We start from the raw sequence: 22,446 nt of genomic DNA on the forward strand, positions 1-22,446 counted from the left end.
GCCCTTATCCTCCATTATTTCCTTTCTCTTCTTTCACTCCCTTTAATTATTTTTAAGGTCTTCTCCTCTCCCCCTAACTTTTTTCCAGATATCTATATCCTTGTGTCCTAGAGATGTCATGATTTTTCCAGAAAATAAAACTGTGATAGTTGTTCTCTATCTCAAAAATGAGGGCCTTTAGTACTCCCTTATAGGGTTTTTACGATTGAATGTAAAGCATCTAGCACCATGCCTGAGATCAAGTTGGCAGTCAATAGATATTGTTTTTCCTCACTCCAAATTTAAAGATCAGGAAGGGAAGTCAAATTGAATTTGTGAAAGTTAATTTTTTTGCAAAATAATTTTTTGATTGCAAATGTAATTCCTACTCCAGTGTCTTGTCTGGAGAATCCCAGGGATGGGGTCGCACAGAGTCGGACGCGACTGAAGTGACTTAGCAGTAGCAGCAGTAATTCATGCTCAGTGCAGAAAACTTGAAATTACTGAATGCAATATATAATATAATATAAAATATAAATATGAAAAATAATCCATAACCTCACAATCCAGATAATTAATAGCTTCACATTTTGGTGAATTTTCTTATGTTCTTTTCCTATAAATTCATTTATTTTTTACATTCTGTGTAATCTTGTGCATATCATTCTGTGTTGGACTGTGAGAATGTTCCCAGGAAATAGGACGTTTTTAAGAGAAGGCAATTTTATAAAGCACACTGAACCATTACAGGTAAAAGAGACTTTAGTAGTATAGGTTAGTAAGTTGTAGCATAGAGATAAGAGTAATTTGCAATAATTTTTCCTTTCATTTAACAAATGGGGCACAAATAAAAATGCTTTCACTGTGTAGGAAGAGAAAACAGGCAGGTGGTATTCAATAGTAGGATCTGTGGTGAACTGGAGAATTCAGGCTCTGCCTAATAGTCTTCTACTTCAGTTTAAAAAACCTGGTAATGGCCAAACAAAACATGTCTAACCCACAAGCTATTTGCTTGTGATCCCTGATTTGAATGCATACTTTTCCAATCCTTCTTTATGCATGGCCCTGTGACAACTGTTAGGGATGATACAGATGAATAAGCAGAGAGCTCATAAATATATAAAATATGCTGCCTTTCTTTAGAAAGGCAAGATATGCAAATGCGCTCAGCAAAACAAAAGTTCAGGCAGTTAAGTAAGTTAATATTTCCATTGCTCACACAATTACTCACTAAGCCCCTATTTAATGAATACCCTGTGGAACTCACCTATTTCTTTATTCTGACTGTTAAGTGCTTTTATTAATTTGTTTACAGTAATTCTCTATCAAAAAACCCTTTAAAATGCTTTTTGTCATTTGTATGAGAGCCATCACAGTTTACAAAGCAAATACTGTATTCATTTCTTTGTCCCAGAAGAAAGGAAGGCAGGAGAGTATTTGAGCGCAGCAATTACTGTCTGTGACTGCTTTTATGCAACAACGAGTTGAGTAGTTGCAACAGAAACCGCATGGCTCTCAAAGCCCAGAATTGACTATCTGGCCCCAAGAAGAGCTTTGCTAATCCCTGCCCTCAGTTATTGTTACCTATTTTGGAGTATGTGTAAATGGAATTAAACAGCCAACTTTCTCTCATCTTTAAATAAAAGTATATAATAGGCAATAGAAATGCAAATCTCCCCTTTTAATAATGAATAGAACAACTAAACAAAAGATCAGCAAAGAAATGTGACTTGAACAACAATATAAACCAACTAGACCTAAGAGACATTTACAGAATACAGAATATATATTCTTCTCAAATGCATGTGGAACATTCTCCAGGGCAGACCAAATATTACATCATACAAGAATCTCAGTAAATTTATAAGGATTGAAAATATACAAAATATGTTTTTCAACCACAATGGAATGAAATTAGTCAATAACAGAAGGAAATTTGGGAAATAGATGAATATGTAGAAATAATACACTCAACCAATGGGTCAAGAAACCACATGAGAAATTAAAAAATGCTTTGAAATGAAATGAGAACAAAAACACAACATACTAAAACTGATGGAATGCAGTGAAAGCAGTACCCAGAAGGAACTTCATAGCTGTAAACAAATACTCTAAAAAAGAAGGAAGATCGCAAATCAATAACCTGGTCTTACACTTTAAGAACTAAGAGAAAGAAGAGCAAAATCAACCCAAAACTAGCAGAAGGAGGGAAATAGTGCAGATTACAGTAAAGATAAATGAAATAGAAAATAGTGAAGTGAAGTCGCTCAGTCGTGTCCAACTCTTTGCGACCCCATGAACTGTAGCCTGCCAGGCTCCTCCATCCATGGGATTTTCCAGACAAGAATACTGAAGTGAGTTGCTATTTCCTTCTCCAGGGGATCTTCCCGACCCAGGGTTTGAACCTGGGTCTCCCGCACTGCAGGCTGACTCTTTACTGTCTGAGCGAAATAGAAAATAGGAAAACAATAAACAGAATTAACAAAACCAAAAGTTGATTCTTTAAAATGGTTAAAATTGACAAAACTTTAGCTAGACTGACCAAGAAAAGAAGAATCAAATTACTAAAATCAGAAAATTAAAATGGAGACATTGCTACCAACTTTATAGAAATAAAAGGAGTTATAAGAGAATACTACATACAATCGTATGCCAACAAATTTGAAAACCTAGATGAAATATATTCCTGATAAGACACAAACTATTGAAACTGACTCAAGAAGAAATAGAATATCTGAGTAGATCTATAATTAAAGAAATTTAGCTAAGTAATTAAAAAAAAAGCTTCTCACGAAGTAAGCCCAGAACAATTTCACTGGTGAATTCTATCAAATATTTAAAGAAGCATTAACAATTCTTCACACACCCTTCTGAAAAAATTAAAAGAGGAGGGAATAGCTTCCAACTAATTATATGAGGCCAGTGTTATCCTAACACCAAAACCAGAAAAACATCAAAACCACAGACCAATACCTCTTATGATACAGATGCAGAAATCCTTTCCAAAATACTAGCAGACGAAATTCAGCAGAATATAAAAAGAATTATATATCATAACCAAGTAGAATTTCTCTCAGGAATTCAAGGTTGGTTCAACATAAAAGTATCAATCAATATATAACACCATCTTAATCTAATAAAGGACAAAAATCACATAATCATCTCAATAGGAAAAACATTTGGCAAAATCCAACTCCCTTTATGATAAAAACACTTAACAAAATTCCTGGGTCGGGAAGATCTGCTGGAGACAGGATAGGCTACCCACTGCAGTATTCTTGGTCTTCCCTTGTGGCTCAGCTGGTAAAGAATTTGCCTGCAATGCGGGAGACCTGGGTTCAATCCCTGGGTTAGGAAGATCCCCTGGAGAGGGGAAAGGCTATCCACTCTGGTATTATGGCCTGGAGAATTCCGTGGACTGTATAGTCCATGGGGTCACAAAGAGTTGGACATGACTGAGTGACTTTCACTAAAAAAATGGGAATAGAAATGAACTTCTGTAACTTGGTAAAGAGTATCCATAAAAGAACCGTAGAGAAACACAATAGTAACCTCATACTTAAGAGTCAAAGACAGTAAGTTTTCCCCTCTAAAATCAGAAATGAGGCAAGAATGTCACTTTCATTACTTTTCTTCAACATTGTACTAGAGGTTCTAGCTGGGGCAATTAGGGAAGACAATGAAATAAAAGGTATCCAGCTTGGAAAAGAAGGAGTAAAAGTATGATCTTTATATAGAGAAATCCCAAAAGAACCCTCACACAAAAAAGCAAGGTTATAGGATATAAATCAATATGCAAAAATCAGCTATATTTCTGTACACTAGCAAGGCACAATCTGAAAATGAAATTAAGACAATCGTTCCACTTACAATAGCACTTTAAATAAAGGAATAAATTTAATCATAGAAGTATAAGACATACACTGGAAAAATACAAAATATTGTTGAATAAAATTAAACAAAACCTAAATAAATGGAAAGATATTTCATATTCATAGACAAGAAGACTTAATATGAAATAGTTTACCTGGTGACTCAGTCGGTGAAGAATCCACCTGCAATGCAGGAGACCCAGCTTCCATCCCTGGGTGGGGATTATCCCCTGGAGAAGGAGCTGGCAACCCTCTCCAGCATTCTTGCCTGGGAAATCCCATGCACAAAGGAGCCTGGTGAGCTACAGTCTATGGCATCACAAGATCAGACACAGCTTAGCGACTAAACCAACACCACCACAGCCACCACCACAGATTCAATGCAATCCCTGTAAAAATTCTGTCATTTTTGCATTAATGGACACCCTGATCCTAAAATCTATATGAAAATGAAAGGGACCTAAAATAGCTAAAACAATCTAAAAAAAAAAGCAAAGTTGGAAAACTCACACTTCTCAATTTCAATATTTACTACAAAGCTACAGAAATAAAGATAATGTGTTACTGGCATAAGGATAGACATATAGATTGATGGAATATAATTGAGAGTCCAAAAATAAGCACATACATCTATGCATGTTAAATCACTTCAGTCGTGTCCAACTCTTTGTGACCCTGTGGATGGTAGCCCACCAGGCTCCTCTGTCCACAGAATTATCCAGGCAAAAATACTGGAGTGGGTTGCCATGCCCTCCTGCAGGGGATCCTCCCAACCCTAGGAAAGAACCCGCATCTCTTATGTCTCCTGAATTAGGAGGCAGATTCTTTACCACTAGCGCCACCTGGGAAGCCCACATCCATCAATGGTTGATAGATTTTCTTTTTTTTTGCAGATTTTTATTTTAATTGAAGTACAGTTGATATACAATAATACATAAGTTCCAGGTGTATAATATAGTATTTCACAATTGTTAAAGGTTATACTCCATTTATAGTTACTATAAAATATTGGCTATATTCTCTGTGCTGTATAATATATCCTTGCAACATATTTTATACATAATAATTTGTTTGCCTTAACTCCATACTCCTATATTGTTTCCCCTCCCCTCTCCCTAATGGTAACTGCTAGTTTGTTCTCTATATCTGTGACTCTGCTTCTTTTTTGTTATATTCACTAGTTTTGTATTTTTTAGATTCCACGTATAATTGACATCTTACAGTATTTGTCTTTTTCTGACTTATATCACTTAGCATAATACCTTCCAAGTCGATCCATATTGCTACAATTGGCAAAATTTCATTCTTTTTAACTAAGTAGTATTCCAGTGTGTGTCTGTGTCTGTGTCTGTCTGTGTCTGTATGTCTGTGTATGTATACCTGCCAGGCTCCTGTCCGTGGGATCCTCCAGACAAGAATACTGGAATGGGTTACCATGCCTTCCTCCAGGGGCTCTTCCCAACCCAAGGATCAAACCCATGTCTCTTTACGTCTCCTGCATTGATTAGCAAGTGGGTTCTTTACCACTAGCACCACCTGGGAAGTATATGTGTGTGTGTGTGTATATGTATATATATGTATATATATATGCATGTATCTTTTCAAATGAATGTTTTTGGATATATACCCAGGAGTGGAATTGCTGGGTCATATAGTAACTCTATTGTTTAGTTTTTGAATTTTCCATACCATTTTCCACAGTGGCTGTACCAATTTACATTTCTACTAACAGTGTATAAATTTCCCTTTTTTCCACATCCTTGCCAACATTAGTTATTTGTGTTCTTTTTTGATGATAGCCATTCGGACAAGTGTGAGGTGATATCTCATTGCTGTTTTGATTTATATTTAACTAAGGTCTGTCTAGTCAAAGCTATGGTTTTTCCAGTAGTCATGAATGGATCTAAGAGTTAGACTATAAAGAAAGCTGAGTGCCGAAAAAATTGATACTTTTGAACTGTGGTGTTGGAGAAGACTCTTTTTTTTTTTTTTTTGGAGAAGACTCTTGAGAGTCCCTTGACTTGCAAGGAGATCCAACCAGTCCATCCTAAAGGAAATCAGTCCTGAATATTCATTGGAAGGACTGATGCTAAAGCTGAAACTCCAATACTTTGGACACCTGATGCGAAGAACTGACTCCTCGGAAAAGACCCTGATGCTGGGAAAGATTGAAGGCAGGAGGAGAAGTGGGTAACAGAGGATGAGATGGTTGGATGGCATCACCAACTCAATGGACATGAGTTTGAGTAAAAAAATGAAAGGAATGGGAGTGGACTCTCTGTCGAAGTGCGGTCCAATAGAATGTTTCTATAGTGATGCAAATGTTCTACATTTGTGCTGTCCAATTAAGTGTTTAAAAAATATTAAATATGCAAGTAAAATAGTCAGAAAAGCTGTAAACTAAACTGCCACAATGCTTTTCTCTGGAGAGCTAAAAAATACTGGCTTTGGAATCAGGCCTAGAGTAGCTATTTACTCTCCACACCCATGCTTCCTTACCTTTAAAAAACTAATTTTTTTGTTTGTTTGTTTGTTTGCAAAACGTTGAACAGTTACTTGTGAGACCACTTGTTGCACTGCTAGGATTGGAGAATATTCACAGTGTGTTCTATGCGAATGCCCCCCGTGGAGCACAGTGCTCTTCCCAGCCATGCCCCAACTATAAAGAAAGTGTCTCCAAGAGCCTCATGAGAGGCTCTCTCCTTTCCCTAAGAAAAAGATCCTTAAATTCATCAGCTTCACTGTTCAGGTATTTTGAAAATGACCTTAGACCAATACAGTGTTAACATTGTCTTTGTTGTTACTAATGAAGATGAAAAGCAGAATAGCCCAGAAATATCATCCCACTACTCCTCCCACACACCCCTGGTCTTTACCCCACCCAATCACCATGTGAAGGAAGAGCAATTTGTGTCAGAAATGGCTTTGGGATCCCTGCCTGGTCTGTGTTGAGCTTACTCTTCTAGTCCCTAGGGCCCGGCCAGCAATAGGGCCAGGAGAATCCGCGGTCAAGCCCAAGGTAGAGATAACGAAGTCGTGTTTCCGTTGTCAGTGGTGTGGTTCATCAGAGAGCTGATTGGGGCAGCATCCACGAGAAGATATGTCAGCTCCTGATTCCCCTGCGCACCTCCATGCCCTTCTACAACTCGGAGGAAGAACGGCAGCATGGCCTGCAGCAGCTGCAGCAGCGTCAGGTAGGGCCTGTGGGACGCTGCAGGTCTAAGTCAGGGGTGCAGCACAGCGGCCCCAGTGAAGGGGCGGTCTGTGCAAGGCCACGGAATTGCAGCCTCTGCAGGCAGAGGTGTGGTTTTATGTCTTTATTCCTTCAATTCCATTCATTCAGTTGTCCACAAATTCACTGAATCACTGCAGCATTAGCTCCCTAGAGCTGCTGCCATAACCAAGTACCACAGATAGGGGGCTTGAACAACAGATTTATTTTCTCACGGTTCTGGAGGCTGGAAGTCCAAGATCAACAGTAGATTGTCAGCAGGGTTGATTTCTTCTGCAGCCTCTCCCCTTGGCGTGCAGACGGCGCCTTCTTGCTGTGTCCTCCTGTGGTCTTTCCTCTGTGTGCACACATCCCTCGTGTCCAAATTTCCTCCCCTAACAAAGGCGCCACTAGATTGGATTAGGAGATACCCCATTACCTCATTTTAATTTGACTGCCTCTTTAAAAAGCCCTATCTCCAAATGCAGTCCCATTCTGAGGTACTAGATGTTAGGGCTTCATCATATGAATTTTGGGGACTTCTCTGGTGGTCCAGTTGTTAAGACTGCCTCTCAGTACAGGCGGTACGTGTTCGATCCCTGGTCAGGGAACTAAGTTCCTGCATGCCTCATGGCCAAAAAACCAAAATGCAAAACAGAAGCAATATTGTAACAAATTCAACAAAGGCTATAAAAATGGTCCACATCAAAAAAAAAAAAAATCTTTAAAAAAACTTATGAATTTTGGGGTTACAAAATTCAGCCATAGCTCCCAAACATGCTAAGTATTGTGATAAGAGCCTAGGTGCATAGTAGAAGGTCAAGAAATGATGAATGAATATACTAGTTAATAAATAAAGGAGATTGGGAAAATTATTATTATGGCATTGATAGCATCTCAGTTATTATGAAAAAATAATGCTTTATAAGGCATAAATCTCAAAACAAAAATTCATTGATTTTAGTATAGTGACACTTTGAGAGTGGCCTTAGAATGATGTAGAGTCAAAGTTATTTCTACTATTAACTAAGCAGGATAATTCCAGAAGGAAAAATATGCTTGTCTCAAAATTAACTCAGAAAGGCAGAAAGTTTTAGACTCCCCTGAAACATTACAGTTTTGCTAAACTAAAATTTTATTAAGAACATAATAATTTTATATTGAGCACTCATTTATACCAAGTACTGACCTATGATGAAAAGATCCTTGTCCCTGGACCTTGAGGAACTCACAGTCCAGTTTTCCTTTCTAATCACCTGTTTTGGGTCTCAAGTCCACCTCAATGTGGGCAGGCTCACTACAGGCTCTTGACCAGGTCGTTAGGTGTTGCCCTTATCTCCAGGGGTACCTATAACCACCATTACCTTTTACCCTTAGATGTCTCAGATAGCCTCATTTCTTCTTCCACAGAAGCATTTGATTGAACTCTGCTACACCGTTGCCCAGAAATACATCTTTGAAGGAAAACATGAAGATGCTGTCCCGGCAGCTTTGCACTCTCTTCGCTTTCGCATGAATGTGCACGGCCTGAGTTCAGTTGAGCTGGTGCCTGCTTACTTGCTGTTGGCCGAAGCCAGCCTTGGTAAGTGAAACTGACAAAGACCCCCTGGAACCAGTAAGAAATGCTGCATTGAGTCATGATGGTGGAGGTTTAGTACCTAAGTCCTGCCCAACTCTTGCGACCCCACGAACTGTAGCCCCCCTACAGAACTGTAGTCTCCTGTGTCCATGGGATTCCAGGCAAGAATACTGGAGTGGGTTGCCATTTCCTTTTCCAGAGGATCCTCCCAATTCAGGGGTCAAATCCACGTCTTCTGCACTGCAGGCAATCTCCTGCATTGCAGGCAGATTCTTCACTGCTGAGCCACCAGGTAAGTACATATTGGGTCCTGTTAATAGCCAAAATGTCCATCTCTGGCAATGGCACCAAGACACATTTTGTGGAAGAACAGGATTGCTGTAAAGTTTGGTACAAGGTGGGGAAGGAGATGTCTTGGACTTTTAGTTATAACCAACCCATATCCATGCTAGCTGGCCTTAGCAAAAGGAGGAAATTTATTAGGACGCTGGAGTGTCCTAAAGGAAGGGAGGCTTTGTGAGATACTAGACTCTGAATGCTATAAGAAGCCAAGGTTAGTGCTGTTTCTCTCTCTTGGGTCTTGTCTGTTTCTCTCTGCATTCTGCTTTATTTTCCATCTCTACAGACAAGCTTTTTCTACCCTCTGTTTACTGCAGAAGACAGCTACCTCAAAATACCATAGGTAGCTGAATTTACATTGAATTTACACATCCTCCAGGTTCAAGGTGGGTAATAGAAACTAATTAGCATCTGATTTCCAATATTAAATTCCTGAAAAAAAGAATTGTGTTGACTCAGCTCGAGTGTGGTATCCATCTGTATCTACCTTTGTGTTGGAGTCACACAGTTCAAACACAAAATTAGGAACCTGCTCCTACTGATGGGAGAGGCGGTTCTGAGAGCAGTGAGCACAGACTTAGCAGACAGCACACATGGTGGTTTCTACAAGAGGAGAATTAGCATTTTTGAGGGGAATGAACATTTTTGAGCATCTACAGCATTTTAGGTAGTTTTGTTGTTCAGTTGCTAAGTCTTTTCCGACTCTGTGTGACCTCATGGACTGTGGCATGCCAGGCTCCTCTGTCTTCCACTATCTCCCCGAGTTTGCTCAGATTCACGTCCACTGAGTTGGTGATGCTATCTAACCATCTCATCCTCTGCTGCCCCCTTCTCCTTTTGCCTTCAATACTGTACTACTGCTTTGTATATCTCAACAGCCATTATTTTTTTAAAAAAACTTTTTAAAAAGTAAAACTGTTGGAAATACTATAAAGGACTTTCCCCCTAAGCTATCTGAGAGTAAGCTGCTTACCTGATTTCCTATGCCTTGACTACTTCAGTGTGCATATCCTACAAAGATGTCTCCTTCTTAACCACAGTAATCATTATCGACGATTGTCTACTAAGCAGACCCCATTCAGCTTTTTCCAATTGTCTCAATCACATTTTTATAGCAAAAGGACAGAGCCCAGAACCACAGTCTCATTTTGTTGCCTTGGCTCTTTAGTCTCCTTCATTCTGGAATAGTTTCTCAAGCTTTCCTTGATGTTTACCATGTTGACACTTTTAAAGATTAAAGGCCAATTATTTTATACAATGTCCTTCAATTTGAGTTTTTCTGATGTTTCTTCATGACTGAACTCAGGTGATGTGTCTTTGGCAGGAATATCACAGAAGTGATGCTGTGTTCTTCTCATCCCATCCTAGAAGTTGGGATGTGTTTTTGGTTTGTTCCATTATTGATGATATTCAAGTTACTTTATTAAGGTGGTATCTGTCAGGCTTCTTCTCTGTAAAGTTACTCTTTCCTCTCTTTGCAATCAATAAGTTATAGAGAGGTATTTGAAACTATATAAATATCCCATTCCTCAACAAACTTTCAGTGAATATATTTATTTATATCACGATAGACCTTTGTTTTCATACTTTATTTAATGGGTTACAATCCATTAGTATCTTTGTCCTTGATTTGGCAAGTGGCAGCTCATCACGCTGGCTTCTGTGTTCCCTTGACACATCCCCACTGTTCTCTTTCTTTCTTTCTTGTTTGTTTTTTGGGAGGTTGTGTGTGTCTGTGTGTGTCTGGCTGTGAGGCTTGCAGGATCTGAGTTCCCTGACCAGAGATAGAACCTGTGCCCTCTGCAGAGAAAGCATGGAATCCATTAGCACTGAAAAGTGAAAGTGGAAGTGTTAGTTGCTCAGTAGTGTCCGATGCTTTGCAACCCATGGACTGTAGCCCACCCGGCTCTTTTATCCATCGGGTTTTTCAGGCAAGAGTACTGGAGTGGGTTGCCATGCCTTTCTCCAGGGGATCTTCCTGACCCAGGAACTGAATCAGGGTCTCCTGCATTGCAGGCAGACTCTTTACCATCTGAGCCGTCAGAGAAGTCCCGCATTAGCACTGAACCACTGGACTGCCAGGGAATTCCCTCCCCATCGTTCTTTGATCATTTTTCCTGCTTTCTGAAACCTATCTGCAAGGAGCCCTGATTTCTTTTAGTGGAAAATGGAATTTAGAAGCCATGAATTGTGCACTAGACATACTCATTGCTAGTGAGGTGTGGCTATTCCCAGGCTTCTCAGTGGACAGAATTAGGAAATATGTGTATGATAATGTGTATATGAATCGATGCTTTTGAACTGTGGTGTTGGAGAAGACTCTTGAGAGTCCCTTGGATTGCAAGGAGATCCAACCAGTCCATCCTAAAGGAGATCAGTCCTGGGTGTTCACTGGAAGAACTGATGTTGCAGCTGAAACTCCAGTACTTTGGCCACCTGATGCTAAGAGCTGACTCATTTGAAAAGACCCTGATGCTGGGAAAGATTGAGGGCAGGAGGAGAAGGGGATGACAGAGGATGAGATGGTTGGATGGCATCACCGACTCAATGGGCATGAGTTTGGGTAAACTCTCGGAGTTGGTGATGGACAGGGAGGCCTGGCGTGCTGTGGTTCATGGGGTTGCAAAGAGTTGGACACGAATGAGCGACTGAACTGAACTGAATGTGTATATGTATATGCACATTATTACTGAATCTCTTTATCTCTCTGTACATCTGTATCTATATATGATCTTGGGTCCCTAGAACTACATTTAAATCCACAGGGTTCAATCTCATTTTCTCCCATTCTATATTTGTAGTCCCCTTCTCTGAGAGTGAGAATGTTGGCTTTCATTTTCACTGATGTATTTATATATTTAATCTGTTACCCTGTATGAGTTAACCTCCCATCTCTAATCCTATTCTTTCCCCTTGCAGATGCCCTCCTCTCCTTTTGTGGGCTCTGACTCCATATTCTGGGGTGCCTCTTCTGCATGGATTCCCTCCCCCCCACTGGTTTGCACTCTGACTCTTCATCCCAGGCCACTTAGCTGCAAGAATACCCTTTTTATCCTGCTTTGGTCCGACTCCCCATTCTGGCCTGTCCCTCCTCCATGACTAGTGGAAGACCCCTGAACAAGGAAATACAGCCTAGGCTCTGTTTATCTCTGACACTGACTCGTTATGGAATATTTGAAAAGTCACCCTAGCCTAAATCCTGTCATCTCTCATCTGAATTACTCCCTGCCAACTGGCCTCTGCAGTCTTCCCCGGCCTCCCTCTAATCTGGTCTCTAAACAAAATGTGACCAAGTCACTCCAATAAATAAAGACCAAGTTCCCAAAGCAACCTGTTAGCCCATGCTTGGTCCAGCCTTTATGAATTCTCTACCTCACCTCTCATCTTCTCTCTCCCTTTCAGTTGCGTTGACCTTCTCTCGTTGGCATTGCGATGCTTCCTTGTTCTCGAAGGTTCTTCTCTAGCTACTCTCCCCACTTCTCCTCCCCTCCCCCTCACCTGACTAACTCCTATTCATCCTTCAGGCTCAGCTTGAGTCACCACTCCCATCTACAACCCTTTCCCAAGCTCCCAGACTGAGTCGATTCTCTTTTTTTGTGTATGCAATTAGAAACATCTTTCTTTTTTCTGGGCACTTACCTTGATAATAATTATACATTTGTTGATGGGGCTTCCATGGTGGCTCAGTGGTAAAGAATCTGCCTGCCAATGCAGGAGATGCGAGGTTGATCCCTGGGTTGGAAAGATTCCCTGGAGAAGGAAATGGCGGCCCATTCCGTTTTTGTTGCCTGGGAAATCCCACGGACAGAGAAACCTGACCGGCTACAGTGTATGGGGTTGCAGAAGAGTCTGACATGGCTTAGTAATTAAACAAGAACAACATTGTTGATGAGCTTATTTAATTCAAGTCCCTCTCCTGCGATAGACCATAAGTTCAGGGGGACCTGGGACTGTGTATATTCTTACTCATCATAGTGTCTTTACATCGAGAACAGTACTTAGTGTAGAGAAGGCACTCTAAAACCCTCTCACAGGACCTGACACCTAAATGGGAACCCTGTAAGCATTTGTTGAGCCTGAGTCCTCTTCACAGGACTGTTTTGAGGATTAAATGAATTTGTGTGTAATGAACATGAAAGTGCTTTGCAAGCAGGAAAGTGCTGTCTAGATGGAAGGTTTCATTATAACTCCCACCGATACTGATTTATAACCTTACCAACCTTTTTGAAAGTCTAAATAAATCACATGCCGCCGCCCCCGCCACATTCCTCTCCCATCTTAGAGATTCCTCCAGACTGGAATGGAAAAATTACAGGCATTCATCTTTTTTTTATTTTTTAAAGTAAAACTTTGGAATTTTAACCCACTGGAAAATGACATTTTCAGTAACACTTCAAAGAGGAGCCACTTTACTCACCTTCCCTCACTCTAGTCAGCACTTTGGAACTGGGAGAACCTAGGTTTAAATTTCATCTCCTCACTAGTTGTGGGAACCCAGTCATCAAGCTTTGTCTTACCTTAGGGCTCTCTCACACATTGCCTGGAATGCTTGTTTCTCCCTCTTACATGGCTGATTCCATTCAACATTCAGGCATCTGGTTAAACACCACCTTCTCAGAGATGTCTCCCGTAATCATCCAAAGTAGGTTTCTTTCTGCCTTTTTTGATAACTGTTCTGTTCATTTCCTTCCTAGCACTTCACTTTTTGTTTCTTTATTGTGTAACGATTTAACTGGACTGTAAACTCCTTGAGGTCAGGACTGCAGCATGCAATGAGCATCTGGCAGACTGGTAGAGACTGAACAGATCTGATGCACTTAGACTAACTGAAGGCATATGATTTCCTTCTCAGATATTTCTTTCATAGGGTTTGCAGATGTAATCACAAATGCAGGTGGCCTCACCTGGTGGAAGGCCAGTGGAAGGCACAGTGTAAGGTAGGCCCTCATTAAATGCTGATTCCTTTTTTTTCCCCTGGGCGATTCCCAGTCACACCTTTGAATCATCTGTGACTTTTATTCTGGGTTTCTTTACTTTCAGCACCAAGTCCTGCAAAATCTTCCACTATAATATCTCTTGAATCTGCCACAACCCAGTGTAAGCCTGCTGTCTCCCCCTTGAGACAAGTACCACTGTTCCTTAACTGGCCATCTTTTCTCTCTCTACTGCATATAATCTGCAAATTGCCCTGTAGGATAGTTTCCCTTCCTGATGTCTCTGTTACCTCCACTCTATCCCTGCACCTCTCCAGGTAAGTGCTGTATGGAGGAGGGCATGCCTGAGCTCACCCACTCACCAGTCACAGTCTTAATTCCCACCTGCTTGTCACAGCTTGATCTGCTCACCTCATTATATCCTGCTCTCTGAATTTGCAGCCTTGTCATTTTTTTTCCTCGCACATACACTTTTTCCTTTGGTACTGATCCTTGTTTAGATGTGGTTCAGCTTGGCCTGGGGCCTTCCTTTTCTAGCAATATCTCCATAAATGAGACCTGGACTTGAAAAATTTTAATTTTCAATAGATATCAATACCCTCTACCAGTTTTTCCTGAGCTTAAACATCTTAGCTGGACTTCCCAGGTGGCTCAGTGAAGAATCTGCCTGCCATGCAGGAGATGCAGGTTCGATCCTTGGGCTGAGAAGATCCCCTGGAGGAGGAAATGGCAAGCCACTCCAGTATTCTTGCCTGGAAAGTCCCATGGACAGAGGAGCCTGGCAAGCTATAGTCCATGGGGTCCCAAAGAGTTGGACATGACTTAATGACTGAGTACGTACGCACGCAAATATCTTAGCTAAGAGTCATTTGCTTCTTTAAATTTGAGAAGGCCTCAGTCTAAAGCCCTTAATTTCTAGACAAAATCCAGTTGGAAAGTGTGACTTGCCTATTTAATTAACATGAGCCAAGATCCTGGGCCAATGCTTCTCGATTCTAATATTTTCCCATTTTAGTGTAAGCATCACTCAGGCAAAATTACTTGCTGCTTCTTGTTGACTGCTTCTTCCTCACCTCTCCTCCAGTAATTCAGTGATGTATGATTACAACTAGAATAAATCAGTGCTTACGTATGAAGTATGCCTGGGAGGAAATGCCAAGAACAGAAGGCTGACTTTGGAGGGGTCTGGGTCCTCATCGCCCTACCCTTTACTGATACCATTTCTCCTGCAGCTTTCAGCACATGGAATACTTCACTCCATGTGAGGTCATGCCTCCTGTGCTGCAGATGCTCTCAGAGTAGTTTTCTGCTCAGTTCTCACAATCTCCCTAGGAGGCAAGCAGGTAGGCAGGAAACCGTTAGATATCTTTACAGCTAAACAAAAAGGTTTAGGTGTCAAGAATATCTGACTATCAGAAATAAAGGTGACTTTCACTTAACCATGTGACGTGGTTAACCACCTAACCCATTCTAGCTCCTAAATGTCTTTTTTATTTACTCCAGCCTTATTCACCGCCTTAGTACTAGCTTCAAGTACTTGCTGGAATGATTTAAAAAGTCTTTGGATGAGTGTTTTACTCTTCCTCCTCCCCTCTGGTCTCTCCTCCGCATAGTTCCAGAGGATTCTTCTAAATCTAAATCCAGTTCTTTCTCCCTTCCTGAAAACCCTCTAATTTTTATCCACATGCAGCAAGCTCCTTGGCATGACTTACTAAGCCCTCCATGATCTGTGCCCTGCCTGCCTCTTTACTCTCATTTCCTGCCACTCGATCCCTTATACTTTGTGCTCTGGCTTCACAGACTAATGTATAATTCTCTAAACACAGCATACTACGTCATATCTCTAGGCTTTGCATATGTGTTAATTCTGCCTGAGATGCCCTCTTTTCTTTAACTATCTGGAAAACATATTCATCCTCCAAGCCTAGCTCAGACTTTTCTATCTTAGCTTGGTTGGTATAAAAAATACCATAGACGGGGTGGTTTAAACAAACATTTATTTCTCACGGTTCTGGAGGCTACAAGTTCAAGATCAAGGTGCCAAAAGAGCTGGCATCTGGTGAGAATCCAATTCCTAACTTGTTGACAGCTGCCTTCTCTTGGTGTATCTTCACAAGGCCAAAAGCAAGATCATCTCTCTCATGTCTCTTCTTGTAAAGGCACTAATCCCATTTATGAGGGCTCTACCCTCATAATCTAATTAACTCCCAGAGGCTCCGCTTCCAATTACCATCCCACTGGGGATTAGGGCTCCAGTATATGAATTTCAAGAACACAAACATTCAGTCCAAAGCACTGACCACGCCTCTCTCCACCCCATTGTCCCTCTCTACCCCATCCACAGAATTAAACACTTCCCTGGTGGCTCAGTAGTAAAGAATCCATCTGACAATGCAGGAGATGCAAGAGATGCGTGTTTGATCCCTGGGTTGGGAAGATCCTCTGGAGAAGGAATTGGCAACCCACTACAGTATTCTTGCCTGGGAAATTCCATGGACCGAGGAGACTGGTGGGCTATAGTCCATGGGGTCGAAAAAGAGTCAGACACAACTTAGTGACTAAACAACAACTCTGCTTTACTTGAAAACCTTATAATGTTACTATGATTGCATTTACACTATATTAGGAATATATTATGTATGTTATGAATCTGCTAGTATATATTACAAATATACTAGTGTACTTATTTACACTATGAGCAAAGCTAATAGTGGTGATGTAATTCCAGCTGAGCTATTTCAAATCCTAAAAGATGATGCTGTTAAAGTGCTGCACTCAATATGTCAGCAAATTTGGAAAACTCAGCAGTGGCCACAGGACTGGAAAAGGTCAGTTTTCATTCTAACCCCAAAGAAAGGCAGTGCCAAAGAATGTTCAAACTACCACAAAATTGCACTCATCTCACAACTAGCAAAGTAATGCTCACAATTCTCCAAGCTAAGCTTCAACATTACATGAACGAGAACTTCCAGATGTTCAAGCTGGATTTAGAAAAGGCAGAGGAACCAGAAATCAAACTGCCAACACCCATTGGATCATAGAAAAAGCAAGAGAATTCTAGTAAAACATCTGCTTCCTTATGCTAAAGCCTTTGACTGTGTGGCTCAGAACAAGCTGTGCAAAATTGTTAAAAAGATGGGAATACCGACCACCTTACTTGCCTCCTCAGAAACCTGTATGCAGATCAAGAAGCAACAGTTAGAACTGGTCATGGAACAATGCACTGATTCCAAATTGGGAAAATAGTACATCAAGGCTGTATATTGGCACCCTGCTTATTTAACTTATATGCAGAGTACATCATGTGAAATGCCGGACTGGATGAAGCACAAGCTGGAGTCAAGATTGCCGGGAGAAATAACCTCAGATATGCAGATGACATCACCTTTATGACTGAAAGCGAAGAAGAACTAAAGAGCCTCTTGATGAAGGTGAAAGAGGAGAGTGAAAAAGCTGGCTTAAAACTCAATATTCAAAGTACTAAGATCATGGCATCTGGTCCCATCTCTTCATGGCAAATACATAGGGAAACAATGCAAACAGTGGAAGACTTTATTTTCCTGGGCTCCAAAATCACTGCAGTTGGTGACTGCAGCCATCAAATTAGAAGATGCTTGCTCCTTGGAAGGAAAGCTATGACCAACATAGACAGCATATTAAAAAGCAGAGACATTACTTTGCCAACAAAGATCCATCTTGTCAAAGCTATGGTTTTTCCAGTAATCATGTATGAATGTGAGAGTTGGACCATAAGGAAGGCTGAGCGTCGAAGAATTGATGCTTTTGAACTGTATGTGGTGTTGGAGAGGACTCTTGAGAGTCCCTTGGGCTGTAAGGAGATCAAACCAGTCAATCCTTAAGGAAATCAGTCCTGAATATTCACTGGAAGGACTGATGCTGAAGCTGAAGCTTCCAAACTTTGGCCACCTGATGTGAAGAGCTGACTCATTAGAAAAGACCCTGATGCTGGGAAAGACTGAAGCAGGAGGAGAAGATGGTTGGATGGCATCACTGACTCAATGGACATGAGTTTGAGCAAACTCTGAGAGATGGTGAGGGGCAGGGAAGCCTTGCATGCTGCAGTCCATGGGGTCACAAAGAGTCGGACACAACTGAGCGACTGAACAACAACAATGAATATTCTTGTTTCCATGTCACTCATTCATTCCCTGTAAAATTTCATCTTTGAATTCCTATCACTTCACACAAGGCACATGGAAGGTATTGAATATGAATATACATATATTTTTAAATTGAGATATAGTCCACGTACTGTAAAATTCACCCTTCTAAAGTACCATTCTGAAAAAAAAATAAATAAATAAAGTACCATTCTGTAGCTTTAGTGTGTTCACAAGATTGTGCAACTATTATCACATCTAATTCGGGAACATTTTTGTTACCCCAAAGTGAAACCCAATACCATCGGCAGTCACACCTCAGTCCCCATGCCCACAGTCCCTGTTTTTGCTGTTCAGTTGCTCAGTCATGTCCTACTCTTTGTGACCCCATGAACTGCAGCATGCCAGGCTCCCCTGTCCTTCGCTATCTCCTGGAGTTTTCTCACACTCACGTCCATTGAGTGGATGATGCCATCCAATCATCTTATCCTCTGTTGTCCCTTTCTCCTCCTGCCTTCAATCTTTCCCAGCATCAGGGTCTTTTCCAATGAGGTGGCTCTTCACATCTGGTGGCCACAATATTGGAGTACAGTCCCTGGCCAGTTACTAATCCACTTTCTGTCTCTATGGGTTTACCTATTCTAGAAATTTTTATCAACAGAATCGTACAATGTATGGCTTTTTGTCTCTGACTTCTTTCACTCATACAATGTTTGCAAGGTTCATCTGTGTTGTAATATGTATCAGTACTTCATTCCTTTTGTGTCTGAATGATATGCCACTCACGAATATGGAAAGACCATATTTTGTATATTTACTCATCAGTTGGTGAACATTTAAATTCTATATTTTGGCTATTATGAATAGGCTGCTAAAAACATTCATGTACAGGTTTTTGTGTGTCAATCAGTATTTAAGTCAATGAGTGAGTGTATGAGTGATGACTCATCTTTCATCTTGTGTTCTCTGGCCAGGATATGAATTGCAATCTTTATTTCTTTTGGGCAGGTCTGGGCCGGGTCGTCCAGGCTGAGGAATATCTATCCCAAGCTCAGTGGACAGTCCTCAAATCAACCGAATGTAGTTATGCCATCCACTCCTTACTGCATCGGAACCTGGGACTTCTCTACATGGCTAAGGAAAACTATGAGGAAGCCCGCTATCATCTGGCCAATGATGTAAACAAGCTACATTACGACACCTGAATGTTTCTGAGAACACCTCTGTTTGGTTTTTGTTTATTGCTGTTTTCTTTTTACTGAGCATTTCTCTGACACTTTCTGTTTACAACTGTTTGTTTGGTGGACTATTAGCAAGAACACAATTCTAGCAACCTGAGTTCAGGACTTTCCACTTTTTGTCTGTACATCCTTGTCCACATCACATCACTTCCCAAGCCTCAGTTGCTCCAAGGATGATAAAGGGAGGCAGAAGAGCATCCTGATTAAGATGCTTTATGGGCTTTCCTTCTCATTCTAGTGGTGTCTTTTCACCAGACACATAGACTTGGATAAATTATTTCATGTCATTCATCACCTGTAAGACAGAAACCATAAGCCAGTCTCTGCCTCACTGGGTCATTGCAGAGATGAATAAGACAGCAGGGCATGTGCAGTACTTTGGCTATTATTTTTATAAGTAACATCAACATCTTTACTTCAGAGTGTGGTTATTACATTTAAATGACCTGGAGTTGTGTGAAAGTCATTTGTAAACTATAGAACTCTGTACATGGTTAGACAAGATGATGTGGGTGATGACTGAGCTATTCTTCCAAAGGTTTCTATTAGGATTTCAATATTGGACCATATTGGGACTTCCCAGGTGGCACTAGTGGTAAAGAACCCACCTGCCAATGCAGGAGACGTAAGAGACACGAATTCATTCCCTGGGTGAGGAAGATCCCCAGGAGGAGGGCATGGCAAGCCACTCTAGTGTTCTTGCCTGGAGAATCCCATAGATAGAGGAGCGTGGTGGACTACAGTCCATAGGGTCGCAAAGAGTTGTTCATGACTGAAGCAACCTAGAACAGCACATTGGACAATATTACCAGAAAGAAGAGTTCCTGAGTCTGAAATCGGGATGAGGTTGGGGTCAGACTGCAGTCTCAATGAAGGCTGAGCCTTTCTTGAGCCTCTCCATTGGGCAACCTTCCCTCTGGTTGCCTACCGCTACACAGTGTCCCTAAATTTGCTAGAAACCTTGTTGCGTTGGTTATTCTCCATATCCCCTTACCCCAGATCCATTCTTTGCTCTACTCTGCCCTGGAAGGCTGGCCTTTATGGACTGTGGAACCTGGACTTCATTGCTCTCTGGCCTCAGTTGCGTTTGGGGAGTGAGAGGCATGGTAGAGGAGGTTCTGAGGAGACAGAGGTTGAGGTATTTACTCTCTCTGCTACCTTTCTGCACCAGCACACTTCCGGCAGGGCAAGTGCTCCTCGTGGCCACAGCTCCCATCAGGTAGCCTTCATCCGCAGCTCTCACTCTTGCTGGCCCTCGTAACCCTGCTTTCTCCCCTGGTTTTCTCAGGAGTTTGGACTGTACCAGTCTCACTGTTACAGTCTCAATAGCACAGTCCCTAGTGCTTCATTAACTCTCATTGCTTCCTTACCCCTTCCACGTCTCTGGAGGTAAACCTTTTATTAAACCGTCCTCAGGAAATACTTGTGAGGGTACCATATACTTCCACCTAGGAGCTTGGCTCATGCACTTCTTTATTTGTGTTTCCTCTCTATACTCTACAACCTCCAACAGATCAAGCAGAAGCAAATTCTGTCTTGAGCTGGACCACACAGTTGGCATTAGATCAAGCTCAGATTCCTTAGCCTAAGTTAAAAAAAAAAACCCAAATTATTGATACATACCATAAAATTCAATGGTATGTACAGTTAAATGTACAATTCAATGATTTCTCAGTAAGCTTACAGAGTTCTGTAACCACCAACATAATCCAGTGTTCACCCTAAAGAGAGCCCTCATATCCATTTGCAACCATTTCCCATGCCACTTCCTGTCCCTCTAGATTTACCTTTTAATTTACACATTTAATTTAAACAATGATATGTGATCTTTTGCATCTAACTTCTTTCACTTAGCATAATTATTTTGAGTTTCACCCATGTTGTTGTGTACACATCAATACTTCATTTGTCTTATAGTTGACTGCCACCTAGATATACCACAGTTACCCTTCACCAGTTGATGGACATTGGGGTTGTTCCATCTTTTGCCTGTTATAAATAATACTGTTTATGAGCATTTGTATATAAGTCTGTGTGTGAAGGAAGTCAAAGTGAAAGTCGCTCAGTCGTGTCTGACTCTTTGCAACCGCATGGACTATACAGTCCCTGGAATTCTCCAGGCCAAAATACTGGAGTGGGTAACCTTTCCCTTCTCCAGGGGATCTTCCCAACCCAGGGATCAAGCCCAGGTCTACCGCATTGCTGGTGGATTCTTTACCAGCTGAGCCACAAGGGAAGCCCAAGAATACTGGAGAGGGTAGCCTATCCCTTCTCCAGTGGATCTCTCGACCCAGGAATCAAACTGGGGTCTCCTGCATTGCAGGTGGAATCTTTACCAACTGAGCTGTCAGGGAATGTTTTTATTTCTCTTGGGTATATGCCTAAGGATAGAGTTGCTGGGTCATGTGATTAAACTATGTTTAATTTTTTGAGGACTGGCAAGCTGTTTTCCACAGAGGCTGCATCATTTTATGTTCCCACCAGCAGTGGACAAGAGGGTTCCATTTTTGCCATGTCTTTGTCAATATGTGTTATTTTCTGTCTTTAATTAGAGTCATTACTGTGTGTGTTTAAAGACGTAGCTCATTGTGGGTTCGATTTTGCATTTCCTCAGTGATTAATCATACTGAGCATTATTTCATGTACTTATTAGTCATTGGTGTATCTTTTTGGTGACTTGTCTGTTCAGATCCTTTGCCCATTTTTAAATGAAGCGTTGTAAAAATTCTTTATAGACTCTGGATACATGTCCTTTATTAGACACATGATTTACAAAGAAAACTCAAACACTCTCTCTCTTCCTTCTAGATTTATTTTGCCAGTTGTGCATTTGGAACAGAGCACATCAGAGCCTCAGGTGGCTACTTCCACCTGGCCAACATCTTCAATGGCCTTAAAAAGTTGGACCTGGCAGACACATTGTACACCAAAGTGAGTTGGGAATACGGGAGCTGAGCCTTGATACTTAGGCCTTATATCTTGAACCTGGTGTCAGACCATTCATGAGAAATTCAAGACACAGACAGAATGAAGTGACTGGCCCAAGGTCACATACCTTAATAGCATGACATATTCCACTTCTCTTTCTTTCTGTTTCTCCTCTACCAGAATAGTTTAGTCCTTAGCATCCATAGAGCAGTTAGCAAATAACAAATTATGGGTCAATAAGA

The 22,446-nt window shown here is 41.1% G+C and overlaps 1 protein-coding gene across 5 annotated transcripts in view; it reads left to right on the forward strand.

Moving 5' to 3' along the window:
* ZMYND12 (zinc finger MYND-type containing 12) overlaps positions 1–22,446 on the forward strand; it is a 30,889-nt gene that overhangs the window by 2,917 nt on the left and 5,526 nt on the right. For 4 of the 5 annotated variants that reach the window (XM_043461685.1, XM_043461688.1, XM_043461686.1 and 1 more), the window contains exons 2-5: positions 6,904–7,045; positions 8,473–8,644; positions 19,044–19,213; positions 22,085–22,207. In XM_043461685.1, coding sequence (XP_043317620.1) covers positions 6,904–7,045; positions 8,473–8,644; positions 19,044–19,213; positions 22,085–22,207 — 607 coding nt within the window. Of the gene's footprint in view, positions 1–6,903; positions 7,046–8,472; positions 8,645–19,043; positions 19,214–22,084; positions 22,208–22,446 lie in introns of those variants that run through there. The other variant, XM_043461690.1, reaches the window with a different exon arrangement.

This window comes from Cervus canadensis, chromosome 2 (genome assembly GCF_019320065.1).
Source record: "Cervus canadensis isolate Bull #8, Minnesota chromosome 2, ASM1932006v1, whole genome shotgun sequence".
Lineage (NCBI taxonomy): Eukaryota > Metazoa > Chordata > Mammalia > Artiodactyla > Cervidae > Cervus > Cervus canadensis.